This window comes from Triturus cristatus, chromosome 4_1 (genome assembly GCF_964204655.1).
Source record: "Triturus cristatus chromosome 4_1, aTriCri1.1, whole genome shotgun sequence".
NCBI classification, from domain to species: Eukaryota; Metazoa; Chordata; class Amphibia; order Caudata; family Salamandridae; genus Triturus; species Triturus cristatus.
In genome coordinates this window covers 712,182,913-712,200,794 of record NC_140585.1, presented here as the reverse complement: position 1 = coordinate 712,200,794, position 17,882 = coordinate 712,182,913, and the positions used below count along the sequence as shown (strand labels likewise).

At 47.3% G+C, this 17,882-nt stretch overlaps 1 protein-coding gene across 3 annotated transcripts in view; it reads right to left on the bottom strand.

Moving 5' to 3' along the window:
* DOCK4 (dedicator of cytokinesis 4) overlaps nt 1-17,882 on the bottom strand; it is a 1,768,257-nt gene that overhangs the window by 218,727 nt on the left and 1,531,648 nt on the right. For all 3 annotated transcript variants that reach the window (XM_085653188.1, XM_085653189.1, XM_085653190.1), the window contains 2 exons: nt 11,950-12,116; nt 10,303-10,389 (listed from right to left, as the gene is read on the bottom strand). In XM_085653188.1, coding sequence (XP_085509314.1) covers nt 10,303-10,389; nt 11,950-12,116 — 254 coding nt within the window. The remainder of the gene's footprint in view (nt 1-10,302; nt 10,390-11,949; nt 12,117-17,882) is intronic.

Genomic DNA, 17,882 nt, shown 5'->3' with positions numbered 1-17,882 from the left:
CAGGGTGGGCCTAGTCTCGACGTTTGGGAGAGGGATGTGTGTGAGTAGGTAGGTAGGCAGTGGCGGAGGAAGTACACAGAGGAAGTAAGCCTCCGTAAAATGTAGACATTTGCAGGTTTGGGGGTGCTGTCTTTGTTAGAACAGATTCACAATTGCTTTATTAACCTTCCTGCTTTCTCAAATTTGCTTGAAAATGCACCATTTGCCCACTATTTTTTCAAAAAATTTCTCAGAGGGAGAACCTCCCTGAACCCCCTTTAGGGGGTTTGAGCTCTCTCGCTCGCTTTACCGTGTCACTAAAGCAGGAATGTATAAAAAGTGTGTCACCGACATGAAAAGTCTGGAAAGCTATGGCTTATGGTATAGGATATAGAAGCTTAGGGTGGAGGGCTAAGGTTCTGAGGTATAGGGGTTAAGGAGTCGGATGTTAAGGGTCCGGAATTATGGTTTAGGGTTAAAGGGTTAAGGAATTAATTGTTACAGGGGTTTGGAGTATAGGAGTTAAGGGTTCTGTCTAAGCATTTGAGGTTTAGCGTTGGGGATTAAGGGTTTGAGGTGTAGGGACTAGGACATAAGGGTGACAGACAGCCGCGGTCCATGCAGGTAACAGCAGTGGGGCCGCGTGGGGGAGGGGGGTTTAGAGGGACGATGTCAAGAGAAAATTAAATAAATAATTCATTTTCCCTCAGCACCGTTCCTCGAAATGCCCCCCAAACCTCCCCCACGCAGCACCACCGCTGTTACCTGAACAGACTGCGCCTGATTACAGGGTTGATTTAAATGGTTAAAGTCTTGGAGTCTAGGGTTCAAGGGTAAAGGGTACATGAGTACGGGTATAAGGTACAGGGTGAGAAAAAAAAAGCTATGAATTTGATATCATATTAAGGGTACAGGGGTTAAGTTTATATGGGTCAAGTGTGCAGGGTAACATTTAGAGTTGAGGACTTGGGTTACAGGTTTAAGGTTAAAGGGTATAGAGTAGAAGGTTAACGGTGCGAGGTAAATGGGTTATGGGAATAGGCATTGATGTGACAAGGTTCACCCCTAGCATTACATGTGTTTTGTGTTACGTTTTATTTAAGGAATGCTGTTTTGCAGTTATTTTGACCTATCTGCATGAAGAAAAATATGACTTAATTTCGATAGAACACACTTCAATTTCGAAGGAATGTAAACGGAACTGAAAGAAACAAAATGATGCTTTTGCTTATTAAAAAATGAATTAATAATATACACGCATTGATAAATCAAATACAGATTGAAAGACAAAGGCAGATAGATGGCACTGAATTCAGTGGCAGAGATAATAAATACTTGTCTGCAATAGGTGTGTTAAGCCGCCCAGCTGTTTTATGCCCAAGATGTAGATTTTATAATAAGGTGCTGCTTTACAGGCCCATCAACATTAAGAGCACAATCTGGCACCCTCTTTTTGTGCCTCTTCATCTGCCTTCATGTGGCTACTTCCATTCCTTTTGCATCTAGGGAGTTCACTGGGTGCTCAAGAAATCCGAAACTGAGAAGGGATGTCAGCTACATCCCAATAGGTGTTCTCGTGGCGGTGAACTATAAAGGAAGACTGTGCAAAGGCTAGATACCCCTGTCATTTTGGGGAAGTGAGATCGTCCCAAGCTTGTGAGAGACACGGTTCTTTCAATTTCCTTGGTGACCACACTTCTCGCTCACAGACAAACATGCCCTAGCAACTTCCTCCTGTACAAAGCGTGATTAGAGCTAGGCTTGATTTCAGGGCAGAGTCAGAGCACAGACAGGCTTGATCAGCTTGGGAAAGCAGAGGAGGATGGTGCCCCCAAGAGGAACCAGACTATGTTCCAGATGCTGGCTTCTCAGAGTCAAGTCCACCACCTTGAGCCCAGTAAGGGAGGCCTGCTCAAGATCTGTCTATAAACCGCGCAAAAACCATAAAGACAGACTGACCGAATCCCACAGTGAAATGGCATCTCAGGACCTGCACATCTAGAAAGTAAGGGAGCAGAACTCAAGCTGATAGAGGGACAGAGTTCAAGCAGCCAGTGAGAGTATGATCTCTAAAAAGCCATCAGCTCCCAGACATGCGGTACTCCTTCCCTGGTTTCGGAGAACCAGATGCAGCTGAAACTGGTTGTCAGACAAAAGCTCGAAAAAAAGTCATGCAAATAGGCATGTGGAGAAGTGTGGCTCAATGATTAGAGCAGCAGACCCTGATGCAGAGGTCTAGCCCGGGACCAGGGTTCAATTCCCCGCCTCGGCGGGTCTTGGGCTCAAATATTCCACGGACCTGATAATTCTCGCCTCTGTGCCTATTCCAATCATGGAGTCCCACTCTGCAACTCTGGGCAATAGCTTGCTTAATCTCCACAACGGCCCCCACAACGCTAAGGATGCCTGGCCTCCACCTTGGGGGTGCCCAGGAGTGGACGCCTCACAGGGAAAGCCAGGATGGGTTCCACAGCGGTATTCTTACAAGCGCCTTGAGACCCTTGCGGGTGAGTAGTGCGCTATACAAGTATCAATTTACATTTTATGTTTATGCCCTTTAGACATACGTTCAGCACTTGTATTAGTGCCACATGGGAAAGTGAAGACACAGCATGGGATGATCTGGTGATTCACTAAAATCAAGGGCACGCAGACCGGCACTAGTTCATGAGGCCCTGAACCTATCTCCAACCCCATGATATACCTTCTGAATGACAAAACTCACATTCTACTTTAGGACATGGTGACCATTACTCTGCATGCTTGCAAGACTATTCCTGATGGACCCTGAACCAGTGGGAGGAAATGAAGAGCACGTTAAGGAAGCTGCTGCAAATGACTGGTGCCACAAGCATGGCTTAAAACTAGAACTCTGTGGCATAAGCTGCCTAAGCAGAAGTAATAGGAAAACAGAGAGTGAAAAACAGCAAATAGTCTAAGAGAAACAATGGGGCTTGGTCCCCACAGAGGAAGTCGCCGAGCATAGGATTAAGGAGCAGGATCGAATCAATGATGGGGAGTGAAAACAGGCAATGATGCAAATCCATGAAAGGGTAGCGGGTGTGTCCATTAATGACACATTGCCATTTGCATTGTATCGGGACACAAATGTGTATTAAACAACTATAGGTGCAGATGTTATTCCTGCACCTAGACTAGTGGGTCCTACCCTTTTGACATCTGTGGAGCCCCAACTGATCACTATTGTACGCTGGGGGGTCCTAGCCTAAGACCTTTCTTTGACGTGAACCCCAAAACAATGAACAAAAATATAGAAACAAGTACACATTGAACAAGTACACTAAATATATATATTTTTTTTATTTTTTATTTTTTTATTTTTTTTTTAGAAGTGCAAAGGTTCAATTTTAATTAAACACAAAAACGCACAACAAACCCCAGCAAGGCAAGAACACTGAAAGCCCATGATGAGCCCCCCAGGGGAGGCCGGACCCCACTCATCTAACAGTTACAGTACAAAGTAAAGAGGAAGAAGAGGGACTGTAGAGGCCAAAAAGTCCATAAACCATACTGAGCTGGAAAGAAGGTTAGGAGGAAAGCTGTTCCTCGGGAGGATCCAGATCCGGGGCAAGACATATTCCCCCCCCTGTATTGATTCCACCGCCCCCATATGGCGTGCCACTTCCGGGGGCGGCCTCTAGCGCAATAGACCGTCTTTTCCCTTAACATACTCCAGTCCATATTTTCTTTCCACGCGGTCAATGTGGGGGGCCCCGCAGAGCCCCACAATCGCGCGATATCTCTCTTAGCGACCATGTTGCCCAGAGTCACCCATTGGGTCTGCGCCGCATTATGACCAGTGGGCCCCCAGACATTCAGTAGACAACACCGCGCTTCCGGCTGCATAGCAATGCCCGTCACCTCCCCCATCACTGCATGGACTCTCCTCCAAAATTCCGTGATGACACCACATTCCCAAATGATATGCAGGAAAGTACCCACCATACCACAACCCCTCCTGCATAGGCTGTCCTCCGAGAATCCCATGTGAACCAGCCTTGGCCCCGTCACATACACTCGATGCAGTATTTTAAGCTGCACCAGCCTCAGACGCGACGGGATCGCAACCTCTTTAGGAGAGGAAACAGCAGACTGCCAATCCTAGTCATCCAACTCGAGGCCATCCCTGGCCCACTGGTCCCTCAACCCCAGTAGCATATCCGCCCGGACATTGATCAGTTTCTTATAGATGAGCGAGATCGTGCTCTCGGGCATATGGCCATCAAGGACCCGGTCCTCCAAAGGAGAGGACTCAGGCACCTTCTCACCCTCTATGAGGACTGATCGGAGGGCGTGACGCACCTGAATATAGCGGAAAAACTCAGATGGCCCCAGCTCATACTCCTTCTGCAACTCTTCAAAGGACTTCACCCTCCCCTTAATCAGGACATCTCCGACCCTGGAGATGCCGATCAAGTCCCATTTGTCAAAGCCTTTTGTGTGCCAAAGCCTACCCAGTCTCTCAGATTCAAATAGCGGGGTAGCGAGGGTGAGCCTATCCTTCCAGCCCAGCGAGTCAGTTGCCATCTTCCACACTCGCACCGCCACAGCAGTGGGCCCCGTGAGGGACGAGTCCAAGGACCGCGAATACAACGCCCTGTAATAGTTACCACCACGCAGCAACCACCTGTCCATGGCATACCCAGGGCTGAGGGCAGGGCCATAAAACCCATGATTAATCGCACTCAGCTGGGTGGCCCAATAGTACCGTCGGATGTCTGGGAGCGCAATGCCCCCGTCGTACCATGGAAGCGTCAACTTTGCAATAGATATTCGCGGCCGCCCATCCCAAAGCAACGTTCGTTGGAGGCCTTCGACCTCCCGAAAGTATTTGGCCGGAACCCAGTCCAAAGTATTCTGCAGTGCGTAGAGGAAGCGGGGAAGCGACATCATTTTGAACAGGGCCGCACGCCCAACGAGGGAGAGCGGCAGCCTCCGCCAGCCTTCAACATCCCGCCTCAGGCGTGCCAGGGGGGGGAGCAGGTTCTTCTCATATCGCACAGCAGAGTCCATGGAGATAAAGATCCCCAAATACACGAAGCCCTCCTGTGCGACCTGTATCGAACATGTTCTAGGGATCGGGGGAACCTCGCCACTAAGAACATACAAATATGATTTACTCCAGTTGATAACAAGACCCGAGTTCCTACCAAAAGATGTGAGTACGTCACAGACCACTATAAGTGATTTCTTGGGTGAGGCAAGATACAGCAGGATATCATCGGCATAGAGCGAAATACGGTCCTCGTGTTCAGGCGACCATCTAAGGCCCTGTATATCCGGGTGCCAACGTATCCACGCAGCCAGCGGCTCAAGGGCGAGGGCGAACAACAAAGGCGACAGGGGACAACCCTGCCGGGTACCCCTCCCAAGCTGAAACGGAGTCGACGCCCGACCATTCACCACCACATTCGCAAGTGGCCCCTCATACAGCAACCTCACCCAACTCACAAAACCGTGGCCAAAGCCGAACTTGGTCAGCACGGCCCACAAATATGCCCATTCCACCGTGTCGAATGCCATCGTGGCGTCAAGAGACGCGACAATAGCTGGTTCACGCAGTGTGTCCGCCCTGGCGATTACACCATGAAGGCGCCGAAGATTTAACGCTGTGTTTCGGTGCGGGATGAAGCCGGATTGATCCGGGTGGACCAAGTCACCGAGTACCCTAATCAATCGGGTCGCCAGGATTTTAGCCAGAATTTTCGGCTCTGCGTTAAGAAGTGAGATAGGCCTATATGAGGCACACTTATCTCGGGGTTTGCCCTCTTTGTGTATAACCACGATCGTCGCCAGTCGCTGGTCCAACGGGAGGGTCCCACTCCCCCGCGCCTCCATAAACATGGCGCGCAGGTGAGGGGCGACCCTATCCGGAAATAGCTTGTACAAATCGACCGGCAAACCGTTCGGTCCCGAGGCCTTACCCGAGTTTAACGCGCGGATAGCCCCCGCCACCTCGTCAACCGTTATGTCATCATCTAGATCGTCCCTATCTATGTCGGAGAGACAGGGCAGCTCGATATCACGGAGGAGGTCAGACGAGTCCTCGGGCGGCCTATCCGACACTGAGGCATAAACCCTACAGAAATAGTCCGAGAAACACTGTACAATCCTCTCAGGTTCCACAATCGCCTCTCCCCTCTCACCCGTCAACTCTGGCACAACTCTATTGACCCGTTCTTTTTTGTCCAGCCAAGCCAGGAGTTTCCCTGCCTTGTCACCAACATCATACAATCGGCCCTGCTGCTCCCTACTGAGGGTCTTAGCGGCGTTCGTCACCAGGTCCTTATACTCAACTTGCTTCAAGCAAAGCTCATGCAGTGAGGACTCTGTAACCTCCTCCTCCAGCGCTCCCTCCAGAGCCGCGATCTCCTCCTCAACCTGCAGAACCTCGCCATCTCTCCGCCGTTTGGCAGCCACTACTAGGGAGAGGGCTTCCCCTCGGAGCACGGTCTTAAATGCTTCCCACAGCGACACTGCAGAGTCCACGGATCCCTGATTATCCTTGAAAAAATTATCTACTTTCTTTACCAGCGCGCTGCGCATCTTGGGGTCTCGGAAATACCACGGGTTGATAGGGGCCACCCTTCCTCCTCCCTCCCGACCTAGATCCAGCCGGATCCACACTGGCGAATGGTCAGATATACCACGCGCCATGTGCCTCGCCTCGGAGACCAATGAGGCATGCGCAGCCAGAGTGAGTAGGTAATCAATCCTGGAGAGACTACCATGTGCCCCAGAGTGGAACGTGTATTGGCTCTGTGTGGGGTGCCGGAGCCTCCCGCAGTCTATCAGGCCAAGCGTGTTTAGGAAGTCTGGGAGCCACCTCTGAGCCCCCCCTGTGTCTCTGGGCGGGTATCTATCCAGCAGGCCGGAGCCAACAGCGTTGAAATCACCTCCCACCACAAGCATACCCCCCGGGAGATCCAGCAGGGCCCTACCCACATCTGTGAACGTGGAGGCCTGCAGGGCCGGCGGGACATAAACCGAAACTAAAACCAAAGTTCTTCCTTCCCACCGCCCCGCCACCGCCACAAACCTCCCCCTATCATCAACAATGGTGGAGTCCACCTCAAATGGTAGCGAGGCTCTGACTAGGATGCCCACACCCCTGGACCCAGAGGAGAATCCCGAATGTGCTATGAATTTATAACCCTTCCTATTCAGAGCATAGCACGTATTACCAATAAGGTGCGTCTCCTGCAGCAAGGCAACATCCGGCATTGACCGTTTCAAGAATTGCAAAACAATCCCACGCTTAATGCGATCCCCCAAACCATTAACATTCCAGCTTATAACACTTAAACCCCTACCCCCCATCCTCAAACGTAAAGAGGCCCACCCCACTCCCGAAGAGCCACCATGGAACAGTCTTGGAAAGAATCATCATGCCTTGCAGAAATAAACCCCCCAACAACAAACCCAAAATCCCAGAAACCCCCCCCACCCTGCACCCCTGCGGCAGCTTACAAAGCCCCCCCAACTTGCAGTGTGCCTGTCGCCCTACAAAAACCCCAAAAATCTACAAAAAGTACCCTAAGGGAGGAAAAGAGCACCCCTCGTCCTCCCGCCGCCCTCCGCATTGACTGCACTCTATTCAAGTCTTCAAATATAGCCAAATCGAGTCAGACCGGCTCCGAAAAATCAGCCCTGCCCATCCCGGCCACTGTCCCCATCCTCGGCAATGTCCTCCCCCGTCCGTCGTCGGGGCAAAGCGTCCAGCCATTCATCGGCCATAACAGGAGAGTCAAAGAAAAATGTCCGATCTTCGTGCGCCACACGTAGTCTGGCAGGGAAGAGCATGGCATACTTCAGATCCCTCTCCCGAAGCCGCCTCTTCACCCCCAGAAAGCCCTGTCTCTGCCTCTGCACCTGCTGGGTGAAGTCCGGGTAGAAATTCACCGACGCGTTCTGGAAGGGGACCGGGCCCGTCACCCTCGATGCTTGCAGGATAGCGTCCCGATCTCGAAAATGAAAGAGCCGAGCGACGATCGGCCTCGGTGGGGCACCCACCTTGGGCCTCCCACCCGGCACTCTATGGGCCCTTTCAACCGCAAAGAACTTTCCAAGACCCTTAGGCTTCAGATGATTAAGCACCAAGTCCTCGACAAGCAGGTCAACCGAAGCCTCATCCGAGGACTCCGGGACCCCGATGACGCGCACGTTGTTGCGCCTGGCCCGGCTCTCAAAATCCTCCAGCCGGCGGGCGGCGAGATCACTCTCGGTCCTCAGCTTACGAACCTCGATCTGCAGTTCCGTGACATCATCGGTGAGGCCCGTGGTCTTGAGGTCCAGGGTCCTAACCCGTTCATTCGTTTTGCCCAAGTCCGCACGGATCAGGTTAACATCCACCAAGATGGCATCCACCTTATGCGCCAGGGCATCAAACTGTCTCCCAATCGAGGTCTGCATCCCTTCGAGCGCGCCCATGACATCCTGCAGTGAGAGCTCCGGGGCCAAAGGCGAGGCCTCCTTCTGGGTATCCGGCGACTGGCTCGACCCACTCGGTGATCCCATCTGCAGAGCATAGCGGTCCATACTATTGACTTGGGTATAGGCTCCCCGCCTGGTAGACTTAGCCTTCAGCCGATCCACCTCTGCTTTGCCCGACATGGTTGGTACCAAGCAGGTCGGTTCAGATAAGACGGGTCCCTCTCAATGAAAGGAATCAGGGGTGATCAGTTCTGCAGTGGGCCAACAGAGTAGCCTGCAGAGCGTCCATAGGGTAATAAAGCCACCAAGAGCTCTCCAGGGGCAGGGCTGACAAAGGGAGAGAAAGCGAAAGTGAAAGGACGGGGACCTCCGTCCGACAGTTCACACCTCGCCTGGCCGTTGTTGTTCAACTAGAAGTCGGGCATCCTGCCAACTCTAGCTCCTGGCCTCCCTCGGAGATAGGCCGCAATCTTCCGCCAGGCATAAGTCCGGTTCCCGGTGGGCGATCCGACCGCGGGTAGCATCAATCGCCTCCCTGACAGGTCATCCACTCGATGCCATGCGTACCGACAGGATTAGAGACAGGATAGTCGACGGAGGGCGCGAGGGTCTCGGGAGCTCAGAGCTCACGCGGCCATCTTGGTCAAGCGCTAGGCTCCTCCTTCCACTAAATATATTTAATTCATAAACAAATTACAAAAATCAAAATTTAAATAGGAAGGTTAGAGTTTTTCAAAATGTAGTTTTATTTCTAAAAGATCAAGTGATATTCTAGGCAGTAGCATATTACTGTCTTTTTTGCTCCTAATGCGTGCTCTCTTTTTACAGATCTTAAAATGTTCAATTTTCCTTTTTATGTATAGATTTTATTAATCATAGCAAATCCACAGTCACTTCACTGAAGAGGTGGCACTTCAAGAATAGCGCTACTTAATAACGAATTTATTGGCAGCAAGGTAAAAAGGACAAAGTGTTTCGGCTTACACCTTCACTGTATCCTGATTTGCCAACATAACAGGTACTATTTTTAGGCATCAAAAAGTGATAAGAAAAGCGAAGAAGGAGTCATGTTCAGATCTACCAGACAGAAACAACATTTTAATAGTACAGCATTTCATAGTCCAGCGGCCAAATCTCCTGTTCCTGTGTTCTAGAGGGTGCTGGAGCCTGATCCATTGTTTTTTTGCCTTCCATGCCATTCCAGTTTGAACCCAGCCATATGCAAATCAGTCATGACCCTGTTCCCAATGGGAACAGCCCAGCCTGAACTGCCAGGCCAGGTCCTCCCTGGACTGGAAACAAGCTTCCTAGGACCGGCTTCGGGGTTTCACCTCTCATCAGCCAGGATAGCTTGACTCCAGTGGCATAAAGAGCACGGGAGCCACGTCTGAGCATACCCGTCCCACTCGGGGTGACAAATGCAAAAAGAACAATTGAAGCAAAAGAGAGCACTTTTGCCTTTTCCGCGGCGCTAAAGTTCCCTCACAGATCTAAAAACGGGAAATAGTCTGGCAACAGACACCGTTCACATTTACTTCCTCCAGATAAAACTCCTGTAAGTCTGGTCTGCGCAGGTTCACAGTAACCCATCACTTCCACCAGCAGTGAGCGGAGGGAGAAGTGGGGGGCATTATCTAGCTGTCACATGGGTACACATAAGACGTCATTATTAACTTAACTTTACAAAAGGAAATCCTCCCTGGCATTATTGACATCATCACAAGAAAATATTCCTGATGCGCATCGCACATGCTGCCCGGTCATACAATCTGCCCCAGTACATCCGGCCCACGTATTTTTCAGTTTCTAATATCAAACCAGATGTTCTGCTGAGGCTAAAGGTGAGCAGTTATAAAAGTTAATACCTACCACTTCACGCTTTTCCACTTCAAACCACCGAGAGATCCCAGGCAAACTCTGCACCAGTGTCAATGCAGTTCTCTCCACCCACAGGCTCTAAAAAACACAATATTTTCATATGTTAGCCTCAGAGAAAAACAAACGAGCAACGACCAGATGTGTGTCCATTTAAAACCTACCACACACATTATATATAGTGAATACAATATTTAGCAGGCAAGCGATGTGTGCAGCCCTATCTCAACCCCACAGGACAAACACATAAGTGGAACTGCCCAAATGCAAAGAAAACATTTATAACAGGGGAAAGGGAACTGCTCATTATTTGGATAGCAATATGGTAGAAAAAAGAAGGCATTTAGGGCACACCGTAATAATTAGGGACACGTTTTTACATCACCATGGAACGATTTAGGCGCTGAGAACTAATTTTAAACCAAAACTTTCAAAATAAAGAAAAAAATTCAGTCAGTGGGTAATGGGCCATGTTCCATGACTTGCAGATGGAATACAGATGCTCCAACCATAACTGTTCCAGCATTAGTATGGCCTGTCTAAACAGGTGATATTTGTGAAGATCACATGCAAGTCCTAATCTTCAGGCATTGCCTTTCAGAGTCTGGCATTATCTGCTGCCAAATTTCAGCCGCTCCAAGTGCCACAACTACAATTGTGCTAAATTCAAAAAGCGCATTCCTTCCGCCCTACTCCAAGTGCACAGAAAAGATGGAAATTGTCTACTTAGAGAAAAGGTAATGGACACATCACAATGAATCATATTTTTCTCTGATTTAATATCGTTGAACCATGGTTTTACAGTGTTTTTGGCCAAGCTTTTGACTGGAAAAAATTCTTATGCCAACGTAAAGCTGCTTAACAAATGCGAAGAGCACATTGGAAGGAGTAAAACAGGTTTGGTTCAGTGGTTCTCACTCTCTAGCAGAGAGACAAAGCAAAACATTGTTGCTGAAATGCACCGCACTGATGAGAGTTCATCAGCAACATCACTATGTAATAAATGTCAATATCATCTCTGGCACCACGGTAGCTTCCTTAAAATACGACACCAGTAAAGTGTACAGGTAAGAAATATATTGATTAAAATATCGCGATGTAGCAATTTTATTTATGTACTTTGCAATCTAACTGGTTCTCATCGTCTCCATGAATGACAGATCACTGGATTAACTGAATTAGGGGCTTCCTATGTTTTGGAATACACAATCTACATCAGGGAATTTGCTCTCACTTAATGACATTAATTAAATAGTGGGCGATTTATTTGAGGCATGTACTGTAACTTTTTATAGCTCCTAAGGAAATCAAGGATGCTCATTCAAAACAACCATGAATGGTACGTTCGAGGTCTTTCTTGAAGCTGCTCTTTATGTCAAAACTGCAGACAGGGCTTTATTGCAGGATCACCCTCTGTATAATAGCTCGGAGGTATCCGAGCATAGCGTTATCCATAATTAAGCTATTATATTTTAGATTTGTTTCTTAAGCACAAATTGTAACTATAATGTAATCACAGTATTTATCTGTACAGTTAAATAAAAACTAAACTAAAATAAGAAATTTTCTTCCATTAAGCTTTAAAAGCACCTGGTAATTCCTTCTGTCTAAAACATCAGTAAAACAGGTATAGAAGACTACCTTGAATTCGTTTTCCTTGTCCTTGGTCCCCTTGTGGAAGGGTCTGTCATATCTGAATCTCCAGATGTGATTCACTTTGTAAAAACTTTTGATGTTGTCAGGAATTCCCTCTCGCTGAAGCACTTCTTGGCTGTCGGGTATTGGTGTTACAGCATACATTTGCAAATCTGGATAAAAAAAGTTAAGGAGCAATGCGGAATCCCAAAAATGTTGACCTAGAAACCGGCTGGCTGTAGGCACAGCTACTGAGAAAAAAAAATCAGAAGTTCGTGCCAGTACCCGAAGGCATTTCATTCCAGTCTGCATCTTAAGCTTGGTAAATCTGCTACAAGATTATATTTTTATCATGAATGAAGTAGATGAAACTACCATTTAACATTCTAATCACATACATGCTGTCATGGCCATATTACCACTCACGTCCTCACAGATCATATGAAGAAAGAACCCACTGACAATACCTGCAAAACACCAGCAATGGAATTCATCTTAGTCCCCTTTTGCCAGTGACTGCCCTAGGCCACACTGCATCATACGGTCAAGTAGTAAAGCTGTATTTACAGTGGAAGGGAATCGATTAACTGAGAGGGCTAGAGGTTCTGCAGGCTACCAAATCCCATCAACATTTCTTTCATACTGGAAATGACTTACAAGCCATTTACTAGAGCGCTGTTGGTTATTCAATCCCCCCAAAACAATATAGCATCAGGGGTAGACTGTCTCCAGGACACATCAAGCAGGTGCTTGCAAACTCCCAAATGAGCAATGGTGCTGCTGATGTTACTGGAAGAGAACAATCATAGGAATAAAGGTGTTACGAAACCATTTTAAATCAGTCCCCTGACTTCAGTTACTGTCGACAATAAAAGGAAAGACCGCAATAAATGGTGAAGAGGGCTAACAGTATGTACTTTACAAGCAGAGTTAAGAACTCCTTTACTGTTGTACCCAACACTCCATAAGACCGATAGCTCATTCAAACTGCAGCATTCCCTAATTTGGAAACAGAGAATCAAGTAACAAAAGATTGTTACCTTAAAGCTGACTAGGGGTTTAAAAAGATTTTTTATTTTCAGAAGGTCTCAATTGTCACTTTTTGCGTAGTATGCGAACCTTATCAGTTGAACTGAGATAATGTTCACTCGAATTGAACCCAGCCCAGAGGAAAAAAGAATAATGACTTTGTACTAAAACGGTTTCATGCCTGTGAAGGTCTTTCACGCATGTGAGGGAAAGGATAAAGCTTCACAAATGTTCATGTTTCTTCATAATTTTTTAATGAAGTAGAAAAAAAAGTTGTTTGTAACATCAAACTTCCCGAAGTGGTTAGAGCCGTCTTAGTGTCCTAGATGATCTTATTGGTAGTCATGCAACCACTGTCCTGTTCAACAAGTTCAGGAGTGGTGCCCCTAGGAGGTAGCGCACCTCTAACATGTCTATGCCTAGAAATATCCTTGCTTTGGTGAGACAATCCTAAGCTGCTAAGAACTAAATATCGTTTTGGGTATAAATAATGTGTCACATGGTCAGTCATGCTTACTTACTCCTCTTAGTTACCTGGTAAGCGAGTCAGTGGTTATATGACAACCAATGAACAGAGGCGGAGGTGTATGTTGGTAATAGGAACATGCCCAGAAGAATAAGTCATCATAAAGTTTACTTGCTTGATTTCGTTGAAAGAAGTCAACTAAAACCAGCGACTGTGCAGCAAAAATATTCCTTAAATATTTAGATGAAAGAGAACATCACTTTGTGCATCACTTTAGTAAGATGCACACAAAAATGAGTGCAGGTAGAGGGCATGTGAAGTGGCCCATGATGTTGAAATGCAAACGCAATCAATAAATTACATGAAAAGAAAAAGCTACCAAACTTAAATCACAACTGATACAGTGTTCATGAATGCCACCTGCAAGCAACTAACATGAAGCGTCTAGCCTTCTACCATACATGAGGCTATCCATTTAGCAAAATCCGCTTTAGCTGCACAGTTACCTGTTTCTAATTCAGAAAAACAACAAAAAATTGATGAATATGTAGCACATAAACTTTACGGTGTACACTCATTGAGTAATACGGTCAATATCCATTGGACACCTAATTTACAAAGAATGCCCCAATTCAAGGAAGAATAATGTCTAGAAAAAACAACAGAAGGCTTATCACCCTTTTTAAATGAACAAGTCACATTGCCTCAAAATGCATAGTCAACATTGGTTATTCCTGGTAACATGGCTGGCAAGAAGGCTGTTATTCAAACATTCATGATAAACAATTACTGGCTCCAAGAGCTGTGGTCACACTGGGGTAGAGATTCTACGAGGAACATGTGAAGCAAGGCAGGAACACCAGCTGGATAGCTTTTAGAGGGGAAAACTGTGTGGTCTGTTAATCTAATCTCTGTTGTCACTGGATAGGTCCAGTTTAATTAATGAGTCATTCAAGTGTCTATTGAATGATGTTACATTTAAATGAGAATTAAAGTTATAAAATTCTAACCTCCCGAAACCAGTAGCAGAATCAGTTGCTTGCTCTTGTACAACATGTTACTTACCTTCAAAAACGTCTTTTTCGGTAGAGGCTCTATCTAACTGCAGACTTTACTTTTGAATATTCTCCAGGCATCAGGCTGTATCTGAAAAATCTGAAGCACCTCTGTGCAACTGTAGATGGCACTGATGGCTGAACCGGATGCAACGTGCGAAGTGCCTGCTGACATCAGTTTCTTTCATGAAACACTTCACACTCACTAACGAGAAACGACGTGAGAACATATGTTACTAGTCTGCTGTGTCTAAGAGGACCTTCCTTTTGAGTAAGTTCAGTTCCCAGAGAGGGTAGAAAGAAGGGCTGTTAAGGAATCCACAGTTAGATAGGGTCTCCATCAGAAAAGGCATTACCGAAGGTAAGTAACTTGCTCTTCTGGAAGAGACTTCTAACCACAAATTAATTACTGTACACAAAATACCACAGCAATAAACTCCACAGTCGAGGGTCTGCGAACTAACTTAAACCAAAATGCTCTGCAGGACCAAGCTGGCAAAGTGACCCTCTTGACAGACGTGACCATTGAGACAGTAGTGCTTCATGAACGTATGAAGCACCACCAACATTGCTACCTGGCAATAATCAAGGATAGGAAACCCATTCACTAACTCAGTAGTCACAACCTTGGCTCTGGTGGAGAGGGGCCTAAAGCATTTTGGGGGCTACTGTGCAGATCTTCATGCAGGGTATAATCCATCAAGAGATATTCCTCTTTTACACACCTTTACCTTTCTTTGCTCCAAAATAACCAATGAAAAGCTGATTGTCCAGTCAGTTATCCTTGGTACGATCGATATAAAAACTAAGGGCCTCTACTCCTCCTTGAAAGGGTGAGGTGGAGCAAAGAACACCAGAAGAGCGATCGCTTGATTGAAGTAAAAAGAATCACCACCTTGGGTAGAAGGGAGGCATGTGTTCTGAAAACCAGTTTGTCCTGGAAGAATGTAGTATATAACAGTTGAACTGGAAGAGCCTGAAGCTCGCTGACCAATGGGACCGATGTAATGGCCACTAAGAAAGCTGTTTTGAGAATCAAAAGCCTGAGAGGACAGCTATGCATGGGCTCAAAGGGGGTACTCATTAGGAAGGTGAGGACCAGATTTATGTCCCACTGATGCATAATGAAAGGAAAAGTCGGAGACATGTCCTGCAAACAGTCAGGTGGCTAGAAACGGGATGGCTGATCCAGCAACATCAAAAAAGCTGAGATGGCTGCAAAATAACATTTAACAGTGCCAAAACGCCAGGCCCTGCTGGGCTAAGGACAACACAAACAGCAACAACTCAGTCAGATGGGCATGTAGTGGGTCAATGCACCGGGCTGAACACCAAGCCACACATTTGTACTAAAGAGAGGCATATACAGACTTTGCTGCATGACACCCAATTGCCAGAATAAGATCTACAACCTTAGGATGAGCCAAGTTTCTGCCCAATCTTGGAAGAGACCTTGAACCACCTCCAGGTCGTGGTCAACAAGGTGTCGAAGACTGAGTTTGTCTGCCCTGGTGTTCAGAGATACGATCAGGATGATGTCCTGATTCCAGCCATTTCTAGAGGCGCAAGGCCCCCCGGTACAAAGTCAACAACCCCCCCCCCGCCCCCGCCCTGCCTGTTGCAGAACCACATGGCGGCATTGTTGTCTGTGAACACCTGAACCAGCCTCCCTTTGATGGATGGCAGAAACTTGGCTACACGAATATGCTCTTCCGGACATACATGTAGCCACCCCCCCAATATAAAATAACCCAAGTAGATAGGACACAGACAAAAGGAGGGGGCTTGTTAATATCCACTGCTAATGATCTTGACATAACTCTTCTAGAAGCTCATGTTGAAAATCATCAAAAAATCTGCATTTTTAAGATAAAGTGTTGCCAAAATGGATCCTGGAGGGGGGCTTTACTGTATCGTTCCCCTGGACCCAAAGGCGACTTCTCAAATAAATTACTGGAGCTTTTAGCTCCCCATGTTCTGGCATCAGACAACTTTCTCCTGATTGGAGATTTTAACTGTCATGTAGATATACTGTCCGACTCCGATGCAGAGAAGAACAAGTTACTTACCTTCGGTAACGCTTTTTCTGGTGGATACAGTATCTGCCTGTGGATTCCTCACCTTGTGAATATCCCCTGCGCCAGCAACATTCGGAAACTTTTGTAGCAGTCCACGCCGATGGGGTCGAAGACGACGTCACAGAGACACGGCTCCGCTCGCGACTCCGCTGACGTCACCGGCTCCATAAGAAGACCTCGTCGGCGTGATGACGTCAGTTCCGCCCCTTTTTTCCGTGCCTTCGAGGCACACGGACAGACTGACAGCAATATATATATACACAGTATACACAGTACACAATATGCATATCAACACACTCAGTGTGGAAAACAAATAAAGCACAAGAATTAACATAATGCTTTTGACAGTGATAAACATACTTGAAACCCATCAATAGAAATACCGGTATAGAAGGATGGACAACGGGGAGGCGGGTGGGTCAGTGAGGAATCCACAGGCAGATACTGTATCCACCAGAAAAAGCATTACCGAAGGTAAGTAACTTGTTCTTCTGATGGATACATCTGCCAGTGGATTCCTCACCTTGTGAATAGATTCCACAGCAGTCCCCACTCCCGGAGGAGGGTGTCCACCCTTCTATACCAGAAAGTCCTGAAGGACAAATCGCGCAAAGTGTCCGTCCCTCCTCACCTAGGTGTCTAAGCAATAATGCTTAGCGAAGGTGTGGAGGGAGGCCCAAGTTGCCGCCCTACAAATATCCTCCACTGGAACACCTCTAGCTAAGGCAGACATGGAAGACTTTGCTCTGGTAGAATGAGCCCTCAAACCCTACGGAGGCTCCTTACCAGCTAGGGAGTAGCATATCTTGATGCACAAGACAATCCACCTGGAAAGGGTGCGCTTGTGCACCGCTCGACCTTTCCTGCAGCCAGCAAAGCTCACGAAGAGCTGGTCATCAACTCTGATGTCCTTTGTCCTGTCCAGGTAAAAGCTCACCGCCCTCTTAGGGTCCAAGCGGTGAAGTCTCTCCTCCTCCTTGGAAGGGTGAGGGGGAGGATAGAAAGAAGGAAGGGTAATGGACTGCCCCAGATGGAAGGGAGTTACCACCTTAGGCAAAAACGCAGCCCTGGTCCTGAATACCATTTGTTCAGCATGCACAGTCAAGAATGGGGGTTTTGAACTTAGAGGTTGAAGCTCACTTACCCTCCTTGCCAAGGTGATTGCAATAAGGAATACCGTCTTAAAGGACAACAGCCTCAAGGGACACTTGTGTAAGGGCTCGAAGGGAGAACCCATAAGATAGGTTAGTACAAGGTTTAAGTCCCATTGAGGCATAACAAAAGGAGACGGAGGAAACTTGTTTGTAAGGC